This window comes from Orycteropus afer, unplaced genomic scaffold (genome assembly GCF_000298275.1).
Source record: "Orycteropus afer afer isolate SDZICR_OR568_19922 unplaced genomic scaffold, OryAfe1.0 scaffold00063, whole genome shotgun sequence".
NCBI classification, from domain to species: Eukaryota; Metazoa; Chordata; class Mammalia; order Tubulidentata; family Orycteropodidae; genus Orycteropus; species Orycteropus afer.
In genome coordinates this window covers 2,030,021-2,047,772 of record NW_006921650.1, presented here as the reverse complement: position 1 = coordinate 2,047,772, position 17,752 = coordinate 2,030,021, and the positions used below count along the sequence as shown (strand labels likewise).

The 17,752-nt window shown below is 38.8% G+C and overlaps 1 protein-coding gene across 1 annotated transcript in view; it reads left to right on the top strand.

Annotated features, from left to right (window-relative positions):
* The window catches only part of DYNC1I1 (dynein cytoplasmic 1 intermediate chain 1), a 366,270-nt gene that overhangs the window by 40,343 nt on the left and 308,175 nt on the right, over positions 1-17,752 (top strand). Inside the window, exon 5 of the mRNA XM_007939787.2 lies at positions 13,642-13,757. Coding sequence (XP_007937978.1) covers positions 13,642-13,757 — 116 coding nt within the window. The remainder of the gene's footprint in view (positions 1-13,641; positions 13,758-17,752) is intronic.

The following is a 17,752-nucleotide window of genomic DNA, read 5'->3' as shown; positions in this document are numbered from 1 at the left end:
AATTGTAAGAGCTAAAGCTATAAAATGTCTTATAAGAAAACATAGGTGTAAATCTTTGTAATCTCGGATTAGACAGTATTTTTTTTTTTTTTTTTGATGACACCAAAAGCAAGAGCAACCAAAGGGAAAAAAATAGATAAATTTAACTTCATCAAGATTAAAAACTTTTGTGTTTCAAAAATACCATCAAGAAAGTGAAAAGACAACACACAGAATATAAGAATATATTTTCAAATAATGTATCTGATAATTATCTAGTATCAGAATATATAGGGAACTCTTAAAATTCAACAATAAAAAGACAAATAATCTAATTAAAAAGCAGACAGTGATTTGAAGGGACATTTATCCAAAGAAGATGTATTAATGGCCAGTAAGCACTTGAATAGCTGTTCAATATCATTAGTCTTTATTGAAATGCAAATTAAAATCACAATGAGAACCACCTCATACTTACTAGGATGCTATAGATTATTATTATTTTTAAAAAAGAATAATAACAAGTATTGGCAAGCATGTGGAGAAATTGGAATCCTCATATATTACTTGTGGGAATGTAAAACAGTACAACCTCTTTAAAAACAATTTGGCAGTTCCTCAAAAAGTTAAAACATAAAGTCATCATAAACTCAGTGCCGTGGAGCCAGATCCAACTCATAGTGACCCCTCCTTGGGTTTCAGAGGCAGTATCACTACGGAAGTAGATTGCCCAAACTTCCTTCCAAGGAGTGGCTGGTGGATTTGAACCACCAGCCTTCTGGTTAACAGTCAAATGCCTTAGGCTCTATGCTATCTGAGCTCCTATAGTCATCATATGACCCAATAATTCCACTCCCAGATATATAAACCAAAAAAAAAAACACCTCACTGCCGTCGAGTTGATTTCGACTCATAGCAACCCTTCCTTGGGTTTCCAAGGCAGTATCTCTAGGGAAGTAGATTGCCCAGTCTTCCTGCTGAGGAGTGGCTACTAGGTTTGAACTGCCATCCATCTGGTTAGCAGTCCAATGCCTTAGGCACTACACCACTTCAAGAAAATTGAAAATATATATACACATAAAAACTTGTATACAAATGTTCATTGCAGCATTAGTGACATAAAGTGGAAACAACTCAATTGTCCATCAACTGATAAACACATAAACAAAATGTAGTATATCCATACAATGGAATTCAGCCATAAGAGAATGAAGTTCTGATACATGACATGCTATAAAATGGACAAACCTCCAAAACATTATGCTAAGTGAAAAAAGAAGTAAGACCCAAGAGGCCACATATTATATGATCCCATTTAGATGAAGTGTCCAGAATGACTCTTACATTGAAATAGACAGTGGATTAGTGGTTGCCAGGGCTGTGGGGAGAAGGGTGGGTGGGGAGGAGGATGGGTAGTGACTGCTAATAAGTATGAATTTGCTTTTAGGGGTGATGAAAATATTCTGGAATTAGAAAGTGATGATGGTTATACAACTTTATGAATATACTAAAAATCACTGTTGTTGTTGTTGTTATGTGCCGTCGAGTCGGACCCAATTCATAGCAACCCCTCCTTGGGTTGCCAAGGCAATATCACTACAGAAGTAGATTGCCCCATCTTCCTTCTGATGAGTGGCTGGTGGGTTTGAACCTCCAGCCTTCTGATTAGCAGTCAAGTGCCTTAGGCACTATCCTACCAGAGCTCTCTAAAAATCACTAGTATACTTTAAAAGAGTGGATTTTATATTATGTGAATTATATTCCAATTAAAAAACGAACATTAAATCAGCCTTTACCTTAGCCTTTGACCAATTATTTTCCGATTTAAATTCATTACCTTTATTCTTAAAGGCAAGTGGATGGCAGTGTCTGAGATTCCGTGGGTTTTCTCTAGTGTGCTCATGTAGACATGAAACAATGCCAGCCTTTCCCAATTTCAGGACATAGTTGCAGTGGCTTCAGAAGCTGACTTACCTCATGGTTCATGGCTTTGAAAAGAATGGAGATCTTTTTAAAAAATAGGGAAAGGCTAAAGTGTCCAGCTTTGATTTATAACTCTATGCTTTGCATTGATTTTTCTCTTCCATCAAAACCCAACACCAAACCCTCTGCCATTGAGTCGATTCTGACTCACAGCAGCTCCCATTGGGTTTCTTAGGCAGTAAATCTTTACAGAAACAGGTTTCCCCATCTTCCTTCTGCAGAGTGGTTGGTAGGTTTGAACCACCAACATTCTGGAAAGCAGTCAGATGCCTTAGGCATTGTGCCACCAAGGCTCCTTTTTCTTCCATAGTATTAAAAAAAAAAAAAAAGTTTATGTTTATTAATATCATTATAAAATGTAAGGATTTTCTTGAAATTTCATTCACATTTGGAATGGAAGAAAAGCTACATAATGTATTTTTATCAAAGTTCTAGTAGTGATATGCATGTTTCTCATGCTGTTAATGGTAAAACAGGAGCCTTTTTCTGGGAGTAGGCCTGCATGGTACTAGCTTTCTTCATCTTTGATATTTATCATAGCCCATGCTTAAATCGTGGTTTGGCTTTCATCTTCCTTGGATAATAAAACTTTGTAAGTAGCTATCCACCGTCACTCATCTGTTGTACTGTGATGGCTTGTTTGTTGCTGTGAGGCTAGAGGCTATACCACTGGTATTTCAGAAACCATCAGGGTCACCCATGGTGGACAGGTTTCAGTGGAGCTTCCAGACTAAGACAGGCTGGAAAGAAGGATAGGGCTATCCACTTTCGAATAATTGACCAGTGAAAACCTTATGAATAGCAGTAAAACACTGATATATTACAGGAAAAATTTATGAATATTCCTGGAACATTTCTGATATAGTGCCAGAAGGTGAGCCCCTCGAGGGTTGGAAGGCACTCAAAATAAGACTGGGAAATTGTTGCCTCCTCAAAGTAGAGTCAACCTTAATGACGTGGATGAAGTAAAGCTTTTGGGAGCTCCACTTGCTGATGTGGCATGACTCAAAATGGGAAGAAACAGCTGCAAACATCTATTCAGAATGTGGAATGTATAAATGCAGGAAAATTGGAATTTGTCAAAAATGAAATTGAATGCATAATTATCAATATCCTAGGCATTACTGAGCTGAAATTGACTGGTATTAGCTATTTTGAATCAATCATGTGATCTACTGTGCTGGGAAGGAAAAATTGAAGGGGAATGGCATTGCATTCATCATCACAAAGAATGTTTCAAAATCTATCCTGCAGTATAGTGCTCTCAGTTATAGGTTAATATCCATACCCCTATAAGGAAGACCTTGTAGTTAATAGTTAGTACTACTGTCATTCAAATTTATGTACCAACCACTAAAGCCAAAGATGAGGATGTTGAAGATTTTTACCAACTTCTGCGGTCTAAAACTGACAAAACATGCAATCAAGATGTGTTGATTATTATTCATGATTGAAATGTGAAAGTTGGAAACAAAAAAGAATCACCAGTAGTTGGAAAACATGGCCTTGGTGATAGAAATGATGCCAGAGATCACATGATAGAATTTTGCATGACCAATGACTTATTCATTGCAAATGCCTTTTTTCAACAACATAAATGGGAGTATACCCATGGACCTTGCCAGATGGAATAAACAGGAATCAGATTGACTACGTCTGTGGAAAGAGACGATGTAGAAGCTCAATATCATCAACCAAAACAAGGCCAGGAGCTGACTGTGGAACAGACCATCAATTACTCATATGCAAGTAAAGTAATTAAAACAGGTCAATGAGAGCCAAAACATTGCCTTGATTATATTCCATCTGAATTTAGAGGCCATTTTAAGAATAGATTTGACACATTGAACACCAGTGATCAAAAACCAGAGGATTGTGGGATGACATCAAGAACATCATGCATTTACTAGTAATACAAAATTACCCACACTTATTACAGAAACAACGGAAGACAGAATTGGAGTAACCTTCCAGAAACAACCAAACACCTTGAGAGAGAGAATCACTGGGCCTGCCAACTCAGAACCATAGTATTGGGGGACACCAAGCTCAATTGGCACAACATAGTACAGAAAAATCTTGTTCTACAACCTACTTTGGTGAATAGCAATGGGGGTCTTAAAAGCTTTTGAGGGGCCATCTAAGATGCAACTCTTGGCCTCCTCTCATCTGAAGCAAAGAAGAGTGAAGAAAATCAAAGCCATTTGGAAGCAATTAGTCCAAGGATATGAACTAGATGGTGCCTGGCTACCAATGCCAACCACTTGGGAAGGGATTAAAACTGGAGTTCCTGGGTAGAGTGGGAGGAAAAATGTGGAACAAAATTCAAAAACACAAAAATGACCAGTATTACTGGTCTGATAGAATGTTGTGGAACTGCCAAGACTATGGCCTTGGGATACCCTTTGGGCCTAGGATTAGACTCACTCCCAGAGATTGGTTTTTAGCTCAACAGTCGAAAAATTTACACGCTGAACACCCACCCTAGGGTGATGCACCAACCTAGTCTAGGGAGATACACCCCTAGAGCAATCAGCCACGGGGCACCAGAGGTGCAGCATTTACATGGAGGGAAAGCTGGACAGACGGAAATGCATACTTAAGAAGGGCACAGGGAGGGAATGGTCACAGGGATGGGAAGGGAGGAGAGTGTATTATGGTCGGGATGGTAATCAGAGTGTGAAATCAAATGTACACGAGCTGTGGAATGTAATACAAATTCTGCACCCAAAGCACAATAAACAATAAAGAAATAAACCATGCTGTACCCTCTTGTTCTGTTCAAATGACTGCCTTTTGGTCTATGAACAGGTTCCTCATGAACGTAGTGAAGTGTTCTGGAATTCCCATTCTTTGCATTGTTATCTATCACTTGCTGTGTTTTTATTGGATAGTCAATAAAACACAGGTAAACACCAAAAGAAAAAAAAAAAGAAGGCCATCATGCATGAAGAAAGCAAAGGCTCATTAAAAAGACAGGAAAGGAAGAAGAGACCAAAATGGGTGTCAGTAGAGACTCTGAAACTTGCTTTTGAACAGAGTAGCTAAAGTGAGTGGAAGAAATGACAAGATAAAAGAGCTGAACACAAGATTTCAAAGAGCAGCTCAGGAAGACAAATTCAATCATTATAATGAAATGTTCAAAGACCTGGAGTTAGAAGACCAAAAGAGAAGAATATACTCAGCATTTCTCAAGCTGAAAGAACTGAAGAAAAAAATTCAAGCCTCAGGTTGCAATATTGAAAAATTCTATGGGCAAAATATTGAATGATGTAGGAAGCATCAAAAGAAGATGAAAGGAATACACAGAGTCACTGCACCAGAAAGAAGTAGTTGATGTTCAGCTATTTCAGGAGGTGGCATATGATCAAGAACCAATGGTATTGAAGGAATAAGTTGAAGCTATACTAAAGGAATGGGTTTAAAAAAAAAAAAAGGCTCCAGGAATTGACACAATACCCAATGAGATGTTTCAACAAATGGAGGCTGCACTGGAGGCACTTACTCATCTTTGCCAAGTATTTTGGAAGACAGCTACCTGGCCAAGTGACTAGAAGAGATCCATATTTGTACCCATTCCAAAGAAAGACAGTCCAATAGAATGTGGAAATTATCAAACAATATCATTAATATCATATGCAAGTAAAATTTTGCTGAAGATAATTAAAAAAAACTGTTGCAGTGGTGTATTGATAGGAAACTTCCAGAAATACAGACTGGATTCAGAAGAGGATGTGGAAAAAGGGATATCATTGCTGATGTCAGATGGATCTTGGCTGAAAACAAAGGATACCAGAAAGACATTTACTTGTACAACTGTGTGGATCATAGCAAATTATGGATAACATTGTGAAGAATGGGAATTCCAAAACACTTACCTGCACTCATGAGGAACCTGTACATAGACCAGGAGGCTGGTGTTCAAATAGGACAAGGGGATTCTGCATGGTTTAAAATAAGGAAGGGTGTGCACCAGGCTTGTATCCTTTCACCACACTTAGGCAGTCTGTATGCTGAGCAAATAATCTGAGAAGCTAGACTATATGAAGAAGAACACAGCATCAGGATTAGAGGAAGACTCATTAACAATCTGCAATATGCAGATGACAACCTTCCTTGCTCAAAGTGAAGATGTATCAAAGCACTTGCTGATGATTAAAGACTACAGTCTGCAGTATTGATTGTATCTTAACATAAAGAAAATGAATATCCTAACAACTAGACTAATAAGCAGCACCACGATAAATGGAGAAAAGATTTCATATTATTTGAATTGTCAAAGATTTCATATTCCTTGTGTCCACAATCAACTATCATGGAAGCAGCAGTCAGGAAATCAGACATTGTATTGCATTGGGAAAATCTGCTGCAAGAGACCTCTTTAAAGTGTTGAAGAGCAAAGATGTCACTTTGAAGACTAAGGTGCACCCAACTGAAGCCATGGTTATTTTCAGTCACCTCATATGTGTGTGAAAGCTGGACAATGAATAAAGAAGACTGAAGAAGAGTAGATGCTTTTGAATTGTGGTCTTGACAAGGAAGAGTGCTCCTTGGAAGCGAGAATGGCCAGACTTCTTCTAACCTACCTTGGTCATGTTGTCAAAAGGGACCATTCCCTGGAGAAGTGTATCATGTTTGGTAAAGTGATGGGTCAGCAGAAAACAGGAAAACTCTAAAGACGATGGATGGACACAGTGGCTGCAATGATGGGCTCAGGTATAGCAAGGATTATGAGGATGGAGCATGAGTGGACAGTGTTTCATTCTGTTGTGCATAGGGTCACTGTGAGTCAGAGTCCACTTGGTGGCACTTAACAACAGCAAGAAGAAGTAGCTATCCAAGGCATGCTAAACTTACTGTGGGTGAATAGATAAAGAAATACCAGTTGAACCAGAAATGGAAAGGAGAATGGAGAGAGCGATTGATGCAAGCGAGTAGTTATCTTCTTGTGATTCATAATGTCCAGTCAAGGGAAAATGGGCGGAACCTGAGTAGATTGGACCATGCTAGTGGAAATCTTTGCACCCTGAGCAGGGTAAGATAACTTTCCCAAACCTCAGAGAGCTTCAAATTTTATTCTTTATGAAGATCTGATTTTTCTTTGCAGAAGAAACAGTTTTTGCTTTGGTGCAATGTGGATTTCCTTACTTAGGCAAGTTGACCAGACCAAGTGGAGAGGAAGCTTCCAGAACTTTTGAGGGGGCATTCAATTTTAGCCCCCTTGTCACATAAGGATAATGCCAAAGCAGCTGTGAGGGATCTCTGGTTGCATTGGAATAGATGTCTAGAATCCTCTGTGCATCTTTAGTTTTAGATCTATGATAAACTCTAGAACCAGTCCATTAATATTTTGTACACTGCAATCTCCTTTACCCAACACATATTTTTTCACCTATTGGGAGCTCCCTTGCACTGGTCTGGCTCATTGAGTTCCATAAGCTTGGTCTAGAGATGTCTTCCTCATTAAGTGGGACTGAGGTCTTAATCTCTGGGATTTGGCTGCAGGGTGGGGAGGCCCAAGTACATCTGGTTAAATGATGAAGTCTGTATCTCTACATTCTAATATTTCTAAACCACTGGTTCTCAAAATGTAGTATGCCTCAAAATCACCAGCAGGGGACGTCTTAAGACACAGAATGCTGGGCTCTACCCCAAGAGCTTCTGACTCAGTAGCTATGGAGTGGTACTTAAGAATTTGGTAATAATTAATCCTAATGTATAAGAATTTATTGTATGTTTTAAGGGATTTTGAGTCTTTTCTTACAGTCATTTAAACCGCTGTATAAATTTAGCTCGGTAGTTTAAAATTTTTATTAAAAGCTCTTATTTTAGAGAAAATTACCAAGTGAAAGGATTTCATCATAACAGTATGACACAGATAATTCACCTCAATTTATTTTTCTATGTAATTCCTTTCCCCTTTCCCTCTTCTCTTTTACCCTTCCTTCCTTTCCCAGAGTATGGAGATAATTTACTAAGTTTGCAGTCATGTCAGGAGAGACAGACATGGAAAAATATGCAATAACATGTAACAGGGACTATAACAGAAGTATATATGTGTACAGTAGTGAAGAAATGAGAGCAATTCAAGAAGATGGCAAGAAAAGTATCTCAGAGTCAGAGCAGAAGAGCTAGAATGGGATTTATAACCAAGTTAGAAGACTTAAAACGGCATTAATTCTATAGTGTTTTTCCTGCTTGGCAGTGAATTTTAACTTGTGCCCCTGAATGAAAAAATTGTAATGTGGTTAGACCTTGAACAAAAGCAAAGAACATGGTATGCTTATACTTTTAACCCTTTCATAACTGAGTTATATTCTGCTTTGAATTTTTTGTTGATACCATGTTTTTATTAATGGAAGACATGCTGAATCAAGGAGCATTCAAAGAATTTTGTTATTATGTGAGACTCTGAGGTAGGATTATATGGGATACAAGTATTAGTCTGGATTCTGGGGGAGAGGTAAAATTATGTGAGACACATATATCCCTCTGGACTCTGCAGTGTTAGAGCTCTTGACCAAAAACCCAAAACCCACTGTTACCAAGTTGATTCTGACTCATAACACCCTATAGCACAGAGTAAAACTGCCCCATAGGATCTTCAAGGCTATAAATATTTACAGAAGCAGATTGCCTCATCTTTCAGTCACAGAGCAGCTGGTGGGTTTGAACTGCCAACTTTTTGCTGTAACCACTGTGCCACAAGAGTTCCTTAGATCTCTTGACAGTGCATACAAGTTAAGGTGCCTGAAAGTGCAGTATTCACATGAATATGGAATCACTGCAAGAAAGAAAACTTCCAAATAACACACAGGAACCTGAAAATATAGTTACAGGGCTTACCTCTCAGTACAAAAGCCAAAAGAGACAAAAGTTTTGCAAAATCACACCTCCAGCATGCATCACCTCATACAATACCCTGTAAAAACAGTAATGTGCCTACATGCCCATTTCTTCTGTTTCAAACAGTTATACAGGTCCCCTCCTGATGGCTGCATGCAATGTCAGTGGGAGAGCAAACTGAAAAAAAAAAAAAAACCACTGCTATCGATTCTGACTCAGAGAGTCCCATTGGGTTTTTGAGGTGGTAAATCTTTATAGAAGTAGATTGCCCAGTCTTGCTTCCACAGAGTGGCTGGTGGGTTTGAACCACCAACCTTCTGTTTAGCAGGCTGTCAGATACCTTAGGCACTGTGCTACCAGAGCTCCAGTGGGAGATTAGCTGCCCAATAAACTCCAGAGGAGGAAAATGTAGCTGGGCACTATATGTCCTGTAGTCATGAAAGGGTTATAGAAAATCACACCTATAGACTCAGAGATAGTTACATACTAATTTTATCATCTGGTAACGTATTAGAAATATTTTAGAGAAGTTGAAGAAAGTCTACATTATAGTTGCATAAACTAATAGATTCTGGATCCACTGAGACACACAGACTCTAGGGCTGCTCCAGGAGAGACCTGGCTGTGAGAACACAGTTGCAAAACACATCTGAGAGGAAGATCTTTGCTATGAACAGGCACCACCAGCTTAGCAGCCTTTCTGGAACAGCTAGGGCTAGGAGCAAGTGTGTGGTACTCACTCACCTGAAAAATCATGTTCTAATAATGTAAGCCAGGCCACTTCTCAAGAATCAACTTCCCAAGAATTCTGGACACATATGTTTAGACCTATGCTATACTAGCTTGTAGGATGTGTGCCTCAATGAATCACTGAGGCATTAGGAAAAAAGCAGGAGAACAAGGTGAAGAGAGCAATTTTTAAGTACATGGCTTTTGTATTTAAATCCCAACTCTGTTATTTACTACCTTTGTGATTTTGAGCAGATCACTAAGCCTCAGTTTCCTTGTCTATAAAATTAGAATATGATATAAAATTTTAATGAGAATAAAATAAAATAATATATGAAAAGTGTTTGGCACATTGTAAGTACTACAGTAAGGTTACTATAACAACAGCAAAATAAATGACAAAGAAAACAAGCATTTCATATAAAAAACAAAGAACTCATTACAGTCAGGTTGATTCTGACTCGTAGTGTGATTGATTCAATCTGGAGACTTCTTGGAAAGATATGTGTATCTACCAGTACCCTCTAAGGAGTTAATTCAACAGAGTTGCTTTAAAATTATAAATTACTTTAGACAGAGAATCACAAGTTTATCAGTGTGGCACCTGATAAATTTGGGAGAATCTCAAATTTATTTTTATTTATTATTCATCATTTGAGTTGAGACCCTGAACTCACAAACACAACATTAAAGAGAAACTTGTTGAATTTTTTCAAGTAATTATTAAATAATTTTCAAAGAAAATACTTTGTTTTAGTGGGATAAGGTTACTTATGGCAAGCTAAACTTTGAAAACAGAAGTGTCAAAGTGATGATATATTTAATTAAAGGAAAAGCAAAAAGACTCTTCCCTAAGCAGCCAGATTTATACATGTGCCCATACAAAGACTTTAGGGTTGTGATACTTATGTTTTATTGGCAAGAATGATCTTCAAACCTACTCTCTTAAGGAATCTTTAACTTAGAACTTTTGTAAATCTGACTTCACTGATAATTATTTTGTTTTTACAAAATAAGCACTCTTACAATCAGTCGAAAGATAAATTAAAAATAAAGATGCTTGGGCTGGAAGCCACTTGCTAGGTACCAGGCACTAAACTAAGTTCTTTGCAAGTATTACCTTTATTTAATCTTCACAAGAACTCAATGATATGTTTCCATTTTCCAGATAAGAGACATAAGTCTTAGAGAGGTTTTTCACTTGTCCAAAGCTTTCAGCTACCAGTCAGCTGGTAAGTGACCAAGTGAGGATTTGAACCTAGTTTCTTTATACATGTACGACAGAGCCGTCATGCTATGGTTTAACCTGCCCTGAGGCATAATCAAATTACAGATCACCTTCCATAGCCCAGTACCTATTGCTAGTTACCCACAGAGATAGTCCTTCAGCTTTAGTGCCTTTAGCAAGATGCCCTGTGATCCCTGCCTGCAGATGTAGGTACATGCTGGCCTGAGCCTGGAGATCCCTGGGCTTCCCGCAGGTGCCCATAGGAAGTCTAGGGTCGAGGGTGATCTCTTCAGGCCCGTGTTGGTCCTACGTTGAAGCTACGACAGTGCATTACCAGGACAGATTTACTTTCCATTTCCTTGCTTGTGATGAAGAGTGGCCTACTGGGGCCTAACGTGGGCTCTTTAGAAGCAGGAAGGGCTATGCCTCAGGTAGTCCTCAGGTGCCTAGTCTTTTTTTCTTGAGATGTTTCAAGGAAGACCTACTTCAGAAAGGAAAGCTTTCTCTTCTGACCCAAGAAGGCTTTAAAATAAAACCTTGAATTTCTTGCTTTGCAACTTTACCTTTTACCCCCTTTGGTAATTTTATTTCTAGTACATATTGTGTGTTTTCCCCTAATTCAGGGTAATGAGGCTGCGTGGAGGTACTATGGACCCAGTCCGTCCCTCCTTAACCACTTGTGACCCAGACGTCTGAGTGAATCAGGCCTATTCAGCCCAGGCCTTCTTGGAGCTGGGCCTACAGTTTATCTGGACTGCAGAGACAGCCAGCTGGGACTAAGCCAGCATTCATTTGTTTTCTTGTATCTACTATATGCAAATATTAGATCTCACCTTTAGTAATTCATAGAAAAGAAGAATTTTTGTTTTCCTGGAATGTCCAGGAAAATATATGTGGAAACTTCTAGCTGTGATATGCAGTCTCTCATTTTATTACCAACAATAATAATAATAATAACCTGTATAAAATAAAGCTGTTCCATTTGCTATTAACAAGGAAAAACAATAGTATGAATAGAGTATGTTTCTATAGATCTTAGAGAGTTATAAATGTGGTATTTTGGCTAAATGTTTGTTGTCATCTTCCTTCTCTCTTTCAGAGACACACACATAACCTATGTTTGCAAATTTTAAAGAAATGTAGTAGAATATGTCCAATACTAATACTAATTCTGGAGACTAAAACTGTTCCATAAACATTATAATATATATATATATATATATATATGTAAATTATATACATAGATATACATAATATATATGTGGAATGTATATTATATGTATGTGGTATTGTAACATTAACATTATAACAGTCTTATGGGAGCTCTGGTAGCGTAGTGCCTAAGGCACTTGACTGCTAACCAGAAGGCTGGTGGTTCAAACACACCAGCCACTCCTCGGAAGGAAAATGAGGCAATCTACTTCTGTAGTGATACTGCCTTGGAAACCCAAGGAGGGGTCGCTATGAGTTGGGTCCAACTCGATGGCCTATAACAACAACAACAACAACATGAGTATTATTATTATCATTTCCATTTTACAATGAGGGACTGGCACAAAGAGGTTAGGTAACTTGTTCAACATCATACACACAGTTGTTAATGGTAGGGAAGAAGTTCAAATTCAGGTTGTGAGGATGAAGTCTATGTGCTCAATTACTAGACTGTGCTGCCTTCATGATTAGATGTTTCCTGGGTGACTCGGGAGACACTTCAGATTTTTGTGGTAACTCAGAACTCACCATTAACATCCTTAGGTAGGAGTTTGGGTTAGTAGAAAGAGCATTGGACCAGGACTTGGGTGAACAGTGTGGTTGCCCTCGTTCTATCACTTACTAGTTGTGCATGACCCAAGCATGGCTCTTAAACTGAATCTCACTTTCCTCATTTACAAAATGGACACCCTTCACAGAGTTGTTGTGAGGACAGATGACATAATGGATGTGAAAGACATCTGAAAACACTTGAGGTGCTACAAATATTCAGAAATGATCACAGTGTAGTCCTAGAGATGGGAGAAGGGTAAAACAGGGATACCTTAAAATTGCTTCTAAAAAATAATATATCCCTGATTTCTGAGCATTTTCTTGACATTCATCTGTTTGTCATAAACACCATGTGTATGGCATTTGGGATTTCCAGAATTTATTCGCTTATGTTTGTATGTGCCCTTCCTATTCTGGGCCTTTCCACTGGTCTTACCTACTTGATCCCATTATCACATCTTAGTTTGACAAGGTTCCTGTTGGAATTCCAAGCTAGAACTTTATCAGTGTTAACCCAGTACCCTTTTCTCTTGTCTTTACCTTAAAACAAATTCACAACCTGAAATGTGTTCCTTTTTGGGAGAAATGAAAGGTGTTAAACTCCTCCTTGGAATAGGATTCTGCCTATGGATCCTGCCACTGCTACCATGGATAACAAAAGTTATTCCAGGAAAGAATCCATTTTTCTTCCCTTCAGGTGTAAGAAGGATTATTTAGTTATTTATGCCTTTCACCTGAGAGACTTGAATCCCGAAATGCAAATGAAATTTTCCTGTATAAATTTTAATCAAGCAAAATCAAAGATGGTCAAAATGGAAGGGTCTCATTTGAGCTGGACTAAGCCATATTTGTCAGAAAGGAAAGCTGAGAGTCAACAGGAGAGACCTATCTGGCATCACTCAACAAATTAGGGCCAGAGGAGGCCCAGACCCTTGTCATGACTTCTAGCCCAGGGCCAGTTTTACTTTATGACCTTGACCCTTGTATTGAGAAGCTGAGGGTGTTTGGGTTGGTTGGTTTGTTTCAGTGCTTTGTATTATTACTGAGCTTTCTTCTGCTCTTCTGCAAGGAGCTCCTTCCTTTCCTAAGTGTTTGTTCTTTGTTACTTACAGACGAAGACTGCATAAACTGGGTGTGTCGAAGGTTACTCAGGTGGATTTCCTGCCAAGGGAAGTAGTGTCCTACTCCAAGGAGACTCAGACTCCTCTGGCCACTCATCAGTCCGAAGGTAAGCTTTGTCCTTTGGTTACTTGCCGTGTTATCTCTGGAGAAATTGTCAGGTAGTAATATCCTTCTTGTTTGTCTCATTACTTACCATGAGAGAATCTTATAGTGTAAAAGCATAACAACACACGGAAGCCAAAAGCTCCTTTGGCTCTGATTTTGAAAGCATTGGAGAAGAAGCCAGTAGTACCCCTCCAAGGAACCAGTGAACTTTAAAATGAACATTAGTGAGATCACACTTGGTCAAAACTGTGAGGAAGGGGAAAATCATAAAACTACAATACAATAGAAGCTTTTCTTATCAATAAGAAGAGTATGTACATTAAGAGTCATTATTTGCAGGGGTCATCAAATTATAGCCCCACCCCCATTTTTGTAAATAAAGTGTTACTGGAACACAGCCACACCTATTCATTTATGTCTATGGCATCTTTCTCACTAAGGTAGCAGAGTTGAGTAGTAGAAACTTTATCGTTCACAAAACCTAAAATAATTACTATAATCTATCCCTGTACAGAAAAAAAAGTACCAACCTCTGATTTATACCTTTGCCAATTCAGATGATAGCACCTAAAATTTCTTATCATAATTTTAAAATATTTCCCATACAGGCTTCACAGAACCAAAAAAACAAACTCCCTGCCATCTAGTCGACTCTCACTCATAGTGACCCACTTTGGGTTTCTGAAGTAGTAAATCTTTATGGAAGTAGATTGCCCAGTCTTCCTTCTGCGGAGTGGCTGGTGGGTTTGAACCGCCAACCTTCTGGTTAGCAGTCAAATGACTTACATACTATGCTACCAGAGCTCCTTAAGCTTTACATGGATGAATGTAAATTGAACTTCATGCATACTAAAAATCACATAAATCTCAGTAAATCACAAAAAATACACTGTGATAGTTGGAGCTGTGTGTCAATTTGGCTGGACCACAATTCTATGTGATTGAAGCAATTGTGATGTGGGTTGTGCCAATGATGGGATCATACCCGTTTTGAGCAGCCAATCCGTTGAAAGGGAGTTTCCCTTGGGCTGTGGCCTGCTTCCAGTATATTTATGGACATCCTGGGAAAAGAGAGACTCCTCTGTGGATTGGGATTCTGTTGTGCTGGCTGCAACTCTCCGTAAGCCAACAGTCTACCATTTGGCCTGGAGATCTTGGATTTGTCATTCGTTGGAGTCCACAGCCAGTATACTGCCTGCCAACCTTGAGCTCCTCAGCCCCTACAGCTGCATGAGTCAGGAAAAGCCTCCAGCTTGATGTTTGATCCAAGAACTTTGGACTTACCAGCTTCTATAAATGTGTGAGCCATTTTCCTAGGATAAATTTCTCTATATATATATACATAAGCTTTCCTGGTTTTGTTTGTCTGGAGAAACCAGTCTAACACATACACAAATTTAAAAAAAAAAAAGCTAATAAATTGCTTCCTAGAAATAAAAAAAATTACACCAAAGCAAAATTATACAAATGTGAAAAATGGAGGTGTATATAACTAAAATAGGATGAGCAAAGATTGTATTGTTAGAGCATAACATTGTTATAGCTAAGCACTATGGCCTTCGTGATAGAAATGATGCTGGAGACTACATGATAGAAATTTGCAAGACCAATGACTTATTCATTGCAAATACCTTTTTCAACAACATAAATGGTGGCTATACACATGAACTTCACCAGATGGAGTACGCAGAAATCAGATTGACTACATCTGTGGCAAGAGGCAATGGAGAAACTCAGTATCTTCAGCCAAAACAAGGCCAGGAGCTGATGGCGGAACAGACCATCAACTGCTCTTATGCAAATTCAAGTTGAAGCTGAAGACAATTAAAACAAGTCCATGAGAGCCAAAATAATGATCTTGATTATATCCTACCTGAATTTAGAGACCACCTAAAGAATATATTTGATGCATTGAACACTAATGACCAAAAACCAGAGGAATTGTGGGATGACATCAAAAATGTCATCCATGAAGAAAGCAAAAGGTTATTACAAAGACAAGAGAGGAAGAAAAGGCCAAAATGGATGTCAGAAGAGACTCTGAAACTTGCCTTTGATGGAGAGTAGCTAAAGCTACAGGATAAAAGAGCTGAACAGAAGATTGCAAAGAGCATCTCAAGAAGACGAAACCAATTATTATAATGAAATGTAAAAAGACATGGAGTTAGAAAACCAAAAGTGAAGAACATGCTCAGCATTTTTCTTCTGAAAGAACTGAAGAAAAAATTCAAGCCTCACATTGCAATTCTGAAATATTCTATGAGCAAAATATTGAATGATGCAGGAAACATCAAAAGAAGATGGATGGAATACACAGTCCTATACCAAAAGAATTGGTAGATGATCATCCATTTTAGGAGGTAGCATAGGATCAAGAACCAGTGGTATTGAAGGGAGAAGTTGAAGATGCACTAAAGGAATTGGTGAAAAACAAGGCTTTGGGAATTGATGGAATACCTGTTGAGATGCTTCAACAAACGGTGCATTTGAGGCACTCACTTAGCTATGCCAAGAGATTTGGGAAACAGTTACCTGGCCAACTGACTGGAAGACATCCATATTTGTACCCTTTCCAAAGAAAGGTGATCCTACAGAATGTGGAAATCATTGAACAGTATCATTGATATCACATGCAAGTAAAATCTTACTGAAAATAATTAAAAAACAGTTGCAGCTGTATATTGACAGCTTTCAGAAATGCCAGCTGGATTCAGAAGGGGACATGGAGTGAAGGATATCATAGTTGATGTCAAATGGATCTTGACTCAAAGCAAAAAAATACCAGAAAGATGTTTACTTGTGTTTTATTGACTATGCAAAAGCATTTGATTGTGTGGATCATAACAAATTGTGGATAACGTTGAGAAGAATTGGAATTCCAGAACACTTAATTGTACTCTTGAAGAACCTGTACATAGACCAGCAGGCTGTCGCTGGAACAGAACAAGGGGATACTGCATGGTTTAAAATCAGGAAGCGAGTATGTCAGGTTGTATCCTTTCACCATACTTGTTCAATCTGTATGCTGAGCAAATAATCCGAGAAGCTGGAGTATATGAAGAAGAGCGTGGCATCAGGAACTTTGCTTGCTGAAAGTGAGGATGACTTGGAGTACTTACTGATGAAGATTAAGACTACAGTCTGCAGTATGGATTACATCTCAACATAAAGAAAACAAAAATCCTCACAACTGGACCAATAATCAGCATCATGATAAATGGAAAAAGGACTGAAGTTATCAAAGACTTCATATTACTTGGTTAGTGCCTAAGGCACTTGATTGCTAACCAGAAGGCTGGTGATTCAAATCCCCCAGCCACTCCTCAGAAGGAAGGTTGAGCAATCTAATTTCGTAGTGATACTGCCTCGGAAACCCAAGGAGGGGTTGCTTTGAGTCGGGTCCAAACCAACAGCACGTAACAAGAACAACAACAACAACAATCAGCGCTAACGGATGCAGCAGTCAAGACGTCGAAAGATGTATTGCATTGGGCAAATCTGTTGCAAAAGACCTCTTTCAAGTGCTGAAAAGCAAAGATACCTCCTTGCAGGCTAAGATGTGCCTAATCCAAGCCATCGTATTTTCAATCGCCTCATATGCACGTGAGAACTGGACAATGAATAAGGAAGACCAAAGAATAGTTCATGCTTTTTGAGTTGTGGTGCTGACAAAGAATACTGAAAGTACCATGGACTGCTAAAAGAACTAACAAATCTGTCCTGGAAGAAATACAGCCTGAATGCTCCTTGGAAGTGAGAATGACCAGACTTCATCTCACCTACTTGGGTCATGTTGTTAGATCATTCTCCGGAGAAGGATGTCATGCTTGGTAAAGTGGAGGGTCAACGAAAGAGGGGAAGGCCTTCGATGAGATGAATTGACACAGTGGCTGCAGCGAAGGGCTCAGGTATAGTAGGGGTAGTGAGGCTGGCACAGGACCGGGCATTGTTTTGTTCTGCTCTACATAAGGATTCGGAGAAGACTCGATGGCATGT